At 43.2% G+C, this 6,804-nt stretch overlaps 1 protein-coding gene across 3 annotated transcripts; it reads right to left on the bottom strand.

Annotated features, from left to right (window-relative positions):
* Positions 1 to 735: 735 nt before the first annotated feature.
* LOC127263492 (uncharacterized) lies at positions 736 to 6,544 on the bottom strand. Of its 3 annotated transcripts, XM_051292553.1 has the most exons (13): positions 6,362 to 6,544; positions 6,185 to 6,273; positions 3,691 to 4,008; positions 3,367 to 3,604; positions 3,025 to 3,266; positions 2,708 to 2,914; positions 2,535 to 2,624; positions 2,327 to 2,425; positions 1,921 to 2,229; positions 1,764 to 1,826; positions 1,569 to 1,653; positions 961 to 1,100; positions 736 to 870 (listed from the first exon to the last, which is right to left on the bottom strand). In XM_051292553.1, the coding sequence occupies exons 3-13, from the start codon at positions 4,003 to 4,005 to the stop codon at positions 853 to 855; spliced, it is 1,806 nt and encodes a 601-aa protein (XP_051148510.1). In that variant the 5' UTR covers positions 4,006 to 4,008; positions 6,185 to 6,273; positions 6,362 to 6,544; the 3' UTR covers positions 736 to 852. The 3 variants fall into 3 exon arrangements, with proteins under 3 accessions (XP_051148510.1, XP_051148518.1, XP_051148500.1); XM_051292561.1 differs by lacking the exons at positions 6,185 to 6,273; positions 6,362 to 6,544 and adding an exon at positions 4,308 to 4,547; XM_051292543.1 differs by lacking the exons at positions 6,185 to 6,273; positions 6,362 to 6,544 and adding an exon at positions 4,161 to 4,260.
* Between the last annotated feature and the right edge of the window lie 260 nt (positions 6,545 to 6,804).

The raw sequence follows: 6,804 nt of genomic DNA, 5'->3' as shown, positions 1-6,804 counted from the left end.
CAACTTTTTTCCGTAATGTGTACTCGCGTAACGAATGTTTTTTGCCACGCCACTTTTCGTAACTATTACGATCGGTCAACGCTCCCTGAAGTATGGTATTTGTTACGATGTTTGTTACGAATTTTCTCTCGTAACGAAAGGTAGATCCTTCCGCGCGTGTGGCAGGACTTTTAGTTACGGTATTTGTTACGGAAGTTCCTCGCGTTACAAGTGTTTTCCATTGACCGGTTGTCAGAACTTGGTTTTTGTTACGACTATTTGTAACGGCATTGAACCCCGTAAAAAAATATTACCTACTTATAGTCACGAAACCGTCTGTAACAACAAATATCCAAAGACCACTTTTTGTAACGATTTTCTGGCCTTTTGTTACGGAAAAATAGCGTATTGTGAAAAACAGGGGGTACGCTGCAATTGAAATTGTTCGTAACAAATGGACCTGCTGTGATGCGTATGATACGAAAATAAATTACGAATACAAAGATTGCTATAAACATCATCATCATTACGCCCCGCGCAAACATTAATTCATATTAAAATCTGAATTCCATACCTACCAACAAAGTAAAGCAACCCATAGAACAAGCCTACTAGTATCTACACATCAACAACCTGTTCCGCAAAACGTGCTTAACAGTTCAAACACAAGTAAACAACGCAATAAGCAAATACGGTTATCCATCAATCCCATTAGGCACATTTTTCACCATACGAATTCAAACGACAAAGGTCTACGCATCAATTCCAGACATAGTTCAACAAAAACTCAAGACAATCCATCCAAAGACAGGTTCGACATTCAATCCATATGACAAACGGGGCAATTAACATGGGTGTATCGGTACCAACATTTCAAGCCCGGCGCATGAGCTGCAATTGCCAACACAGAGATTACTTTAAGTCATACTTCTTATAAATTTCGGAAGGCAATACAAGAAAGGTATTAAAGTAGATCCTTACGTCCTTGTAGCTCCACTCAATAGGATCTTCGCCGACGACATCGCGAAGGGTAGTCGCCCCAGAAATGGTCGGCAAAATAAGGGGTGTGTCCGGGACTGACGCGGATGTCACGAAGACCTTGACCAAGGAAAGTGTGTCACCTACAGCATTCACAAGAGCAATTTTTGATTACATTCAAGCATATATATCAACAGACGTTCGAACTGTATATATAACATGTCATAACACAGACATTATAAGTGTAATACTTTGGAACTAGAACAAGAGGAGTACGTACATTCAGACATGTCGTACAGTACATGGTATTACATTCATGAGTTAGGTAGCGAAGCACATTATACCCTAATTTCCTATGTAATTGCAGCTTGATCTTTAAACCAAACATCCTTCAATAAACATGGGTCGTCATAATAGCAGTTATTTTACCACCCCTACATTAACAGTCTACATCGCTTTGGAAATCCACGGATCGTATCATTGTATACTTCTACACTTAGTGAATCCATGCTAATACGCAATATGAGGCCTGAACAGTCACGAAAACCTACGATATCTCGCTGAGGCATATTAAAAGTTTAATTAAACATCCTCAAAGATACCGGACCAACCTGGCCCAGGGGGGCAGAGCAGAAGTCCCTCTGCAACAACTTTTTTCTCACCGGTGCGGGATAATAGAAGCACATGTGTGCCGACCTACAACAGACAGGGCATATGAGTTGGATAAGGTAGTACGCAGTCAAGAGTAGCCTAAATTAGACACTGCACTGATTTCTAAGAAACTCCAGGGTGTCACGGAATCATACCGTCATGCTTGGCTCGGACACAGGCCTGGGAATCTCAGGGACTGAATCAATACGAGATGTGCCCTATCATATAACATGCCGAGGATGGTAAATTCCTTCGCCATCCAAATCTCATGGGATACTCATACCAAACAGGTCAGGGATTATGAATACTTACTGCCTGGCCAGTAACCGCTCCGGAGTTTCTGTGCATGAATGCATACACATCAGCCTTGATGGTTTTGAACTCATCCATCATTGCCTTCAGCTCCTCCATTCCATTCTGTAGTTGTTCCCACCCATGCTGGAATGCTACACTGTCTGTTAAACCAGTTGACTCGCTGCGGGGATGAGCTGAACTTGCCGCACTGTCGACCTTTGACCGCTTCCTAATCTTTCCCCCAAGGGCCCGTCGGTACAGAGTCTCCCGAACAGAGGGAGTCCGCCCTTCAGGGGGAACCTTGTTTAGCTCATTCTGTAAATAAGTCTACAGGAAAGATTTAAGTGAGGCCGAACTTGCTCTTGTTGTTAGAGATGTAAATACTGACTGAATTGTAACTAAGTTGGGAACGAATTTATTCTACCAATATCTCCTCGGTTTCTTGGTCATCCTTTCCCTTGCCTTGTGTGCGACTGGAAATCCAAATCTCCAGATTGTCGGGGTCCTTCCCCTTTGCCTTGATCTGCAGCAATACAAGGCCTTCTGTCATCGAAAACATAATGAAATACAAGAGAGGAAAATATAGGGATGGAGCATGACATGAGTAATTACTTAATTGTAATAAAAGGTACCTCCTCTGCCAGAGTCGTGAATGACTTCCGCCCAGTACGATGTGGAAAGCTTCTTTTCGCTACGTTCGACGCATTTTTCTTGGATTGAAGCTACGTCAATCAAAGTTATTTAGTTCTCAGTCCATGCCCGTGCAGATTTAACGTATATTAATTTGGCATGTCCCTATGCGTACCTTCACCTTCTCGTCGCGCCAATACTCAACCAACTTCGGCCACTGATCGGGCACAATCCTGCTTGAGGGAACCTTCTTCAGTGCTTCTTCATCGTCCTCGATCGGATTGAAGTAAGTTGATTTGATGCTGTATTTCCAGTGCCTCCAAACTTCCCTTAGGTCAGCCAAGACCACTTTCTCCGCTGAGTCTGGTAATCCGCTGTTACTCTGGAATGCCGTTTCACACGGTTTCCACCAGGTCCGGAGAAGATGGTAGGGCCATATATAAGAATCTATATGAAATAAAAGAACTTTCAATTTAATGAAGTTTGCATCACCTGAACCTCCATCCATGCACCCTGTCTCTTCGTCTCCGGTATCTCAGCGAACGTGGGGTAATGTAGAGGAAGTCGAGCTCCGTTGCGTGCAATGACCCCAATGGCTGTCTTGTACTCGTTTACGTCGGGTCCGACGATGCTTTTACCATCCGGCGATGTGAATACAAGCATCCTGTGATCTTTTCCCCATCCACGCGGCATTCGTGCCGCCCCTCTCCCCTGCTTTTTCTTTGACGAACCAGCTGACACAAACAGGAGATTACATGTTCTAATAAGGATATTACATGCAAAATATGAAGTCACTAAATGTAATCGGTAATCTTTGAAGGCTAATTTCCAAACCGTCGTGCGATGTCATCTCGTCCAATGGTGCCATATTGCCCGCCTCTGTTCCTGTCATCAGAGTGGGGTCGGAGCCTGGCCCTTCATCCAAGAGTGGCATATCACTCTCTGTAGTCTCCATGTCCTGCGTCGGCGGAAGTGTCTCGTCATCTGCTTGTGTGGGGGGGATTGTATCATCGTCATCCTGTGTCAGTGCCGTCGGATCAAAAAGTGATGGAACATCCCTATCATCATGTTCCTGTTGGGGTTAACAGTGTCAGCCTATTGTAGTGTTATACTGAGAGTTCAAATAAGGACATGCTTTCGGCAAAGGAACCACATTACCTCCAAAGGGCCCTCTGAATCCTGAAGCACTGCCCTTCGAGTGGAAGATGTTGGCTTCATGCTTTGACCACGAGCATCGCGCTCTTTCTCCCACTCTGATGTGATGGACCGGAGTCGCTGGAGCAGTGGCGAGACCCGAGATCCCTTCCGTTTTGTCACTTTCTTTGTGGGATTTCGGATGGGCGATGGATTCCTGCTTGCGGGATGAGTTGCCTCTAGGGGGCTGTTACGTGCGGATGCCCGGGTAAAACGTCTTGCGGGAGAGACTGCCGGATCCTGTGACCCTCCAACGGCAGCACGTTGAGATTTGCCCATAACCTGCAAGACACCAGTGTTAGTTGGCAGTATGAAAACGTATATTAGGAGAAAATCAAAACACACTTATCACAACAAAGCTTATGAAGTGACATATTACGAGAAATTCACATAATAGTTACTGCAATTAATCAGGGTAAATTGCTTCAGCATACGCAAACGGGGGTAAAGAGCTTATCCGCGTTGACATATTCGGAAAAAATCATAACATCCTGCGCGCGCATAATGGATGCAAAGTGCTTCAGCAAATCAAGCGAAAACAGGGCCTATGAACGATGGCATGCATGTCCGAAAGTGGTTACCTATTACGTACTTCAATCACCGACCCCCCCTCCCCACATAGATGACCATCTGTTGAGATGTGTAATTTATTCTGAACTGCGAACTCAAAAAGGTTGCGTGGTTGCCAAACCATCAAAAATGGGCCAATTAGGCTATATTCGCATACTACCAAAAATGCCCGCTTATTTGATTCTGCGCTAAGCACCATCATCTTCGGAGGATTCCTCCGAATCCGAAGGCGAAGTATCGGCATGGTCCATCTGCCCTGCATCTTCTACTACTTGCCCCTCAATACCTTCCCTTAGCCAGTAATCGGCTGCTCCTCGAACATTGCCTCCGTCATCTAAAGGTAACCCTGTGCTGAATCTATGATCGATCGTACTATACACGTCATACGTGTCTCGCCGTGACACCGGAACGACAACGCTCCAACCTTCATCAACCGGGTCTGCAATGTACCACACCTGAGAGGCTTGGGTCGCTAAGATGAAAGGCTCATCCGTGGGCAAGTTCTTGGGGTACATCAAATACTTAAAGTTCACACATTTATATTTGAACTCATCCTCTTTAACGCCCCTCTCCAGATCCACCCAGTCACATTTTAAAAGGAGATACTTCTGTTGATTGCTATAGTACACTTCCACAATGTCCGTAAGAATCCCGTAATATGCCACGGAACCTTCTCGTGGGTTATGGTCCCTAGTTGAGGCATAACTCACTGTATCTGCCGTAACCATAACACCTGCACACTGTGTCCTCTTCCTTGCATCCCGGTCTTGAACACGATAGCGTATTCCTGACACAATGCGCGAAGAGTACCGTGTTGCATTGCATAATGGTCCACCCGCCAATGCACGGATCTCCGCTGAGATTGGGCACTCATCATTATTCGTCGGATCATCTACCTACATTTGATGTAAAGTAGTTCATGAACACTCGTGATTTCAATGTTTTTTGGGAGTGTAGTCAAGATACCACGTACGGACGATGTAGGCGGTACTCACATATGATTGAAACCAAGACGCAAATTGTTCGTTGTGCTGCTGGTGCACCTCACGTGGGGGTGCGCGAGTTCGACATGACCTAATAGTATCAAGGTGAATCCTACAGTGCAAAAATAAAAGTCGAAGATATTCAACACAGGTCGGATACGCATACAAGTATTGTTAAATTGATGTGAAAAAACCTTCGCAACGGACTGATTTCATCTATATTTCCTAGGATGTAGCAATGAATTTGGTGCATCGTATTGTAATCAAGATTGAACCTAGAACCAAACAATCCTTTACTCTCTACTCTCTACTCCCTACTCTCAATGCAAAGTGTAAATAAGCCCTGGATTTTATCCTTAATTTATAGAAATGCTATAATGAATATATGTATGGGTGACTGTATGTGTATACGCATACTACAAATGCAGGATAACGAAATCTGATAGTAAATTACCTACGATCAGAAAACTGAACTGCAATTCAAGAAGCATGCAACTTGAGGTATTTCGCAATTCATAAATCTTGTTAAATGCTTCCCAACAGCCGAATTAAGTTTCCTGACGTAATGTATTACTTTGTATTCTGAACAAATTAGCAAGAGGATTGAGCTAATATGTTTTAATCTAACATTTAAGCTACCAGAACAAAGAAATACCTCATAAATTTAACATACAGTAAAGCATTGCACTTGGTGTTTAACTATAAATTAAAGATAAATATCAAAAAATAAATTCAACCAAAAAAACTCTCCTTCTGGACAAAGGAATACAAATTCACCTCAAATGTAACACACGATAAAGCCCAAACAAATGGAGTTAAAATGTAAGACTATATCCATACCGAGAAAGAGGCGAAGAACTTTGGAGTAATACCAAATCTTTCGGGAGAAAACTTAAAAACCTTACCTAGATGCCGGAGTAGATCCCTCGTTTCCGTTGATTTCACAATGCTCGTCGTCCTGCAGGTTCAGAGGAAGGAAACTCGATCGAGTTTTCTACAAGGGAGAAATGAGATTATGCCCTAATTTGTTGAAGATACCTCGCGTAATACAAAATCTTTTTCGAGCTACCTTCAAAACCTACCTGGGTGAGGTGCGCCGGAGTAGATCCCAGGGACGGATCGATTTCACCTCGCGCGTCGTCGTCGGCAGCTACAGGAAATCGGATCGCGGGCGACTGTGAGAAGCGAACGAGGGAAATGAACCAGATGCCCTAATTTGTCTAAGTGTGGGATGATATAGCGTTTTTGTCCATTTTGATCGTTTCTGGAATGAAAGCGTCAATCCAGTATTTTAATTTTTTTTTTTTTTTTTTTTAATTTAACTTTTCCAAAATTAAAAAATTAAATACCAGTAGTTACGAACACTTTACGTAACTAATGTTATTTTGACCAAATTCTACCATCTCATTATTTGTTACGATATTTTTTGCGTAACGACAGAACCTAAAACGTTGACCGGGTTTTTTTTTTTCGTCACGGATTTTGTCGTAACTAATATATCTATTTGTTACGATTTTATTGTTAC

This window comes from Andrographis paniculata, unplaced genomic scaffold (assembly GCF_009805555.1).
Source record: "Andrographis paniculata isolate CXL003 unplaced genomic scaffold, ASM980555v1 Contig168END, whole genome shotgun sequence".
NCBI lineage: Eukaryota > Viridiplantae > Streptophyta > Magnoliopsida > Lamiales > Acanthaceae > Andrographis > Andrographis paniculata.
The sequence above is the reverse complement of the archived record's forward strand: the minus strand, read 5'-3'. Positions and strand labels throughout refer to the sequence as shown.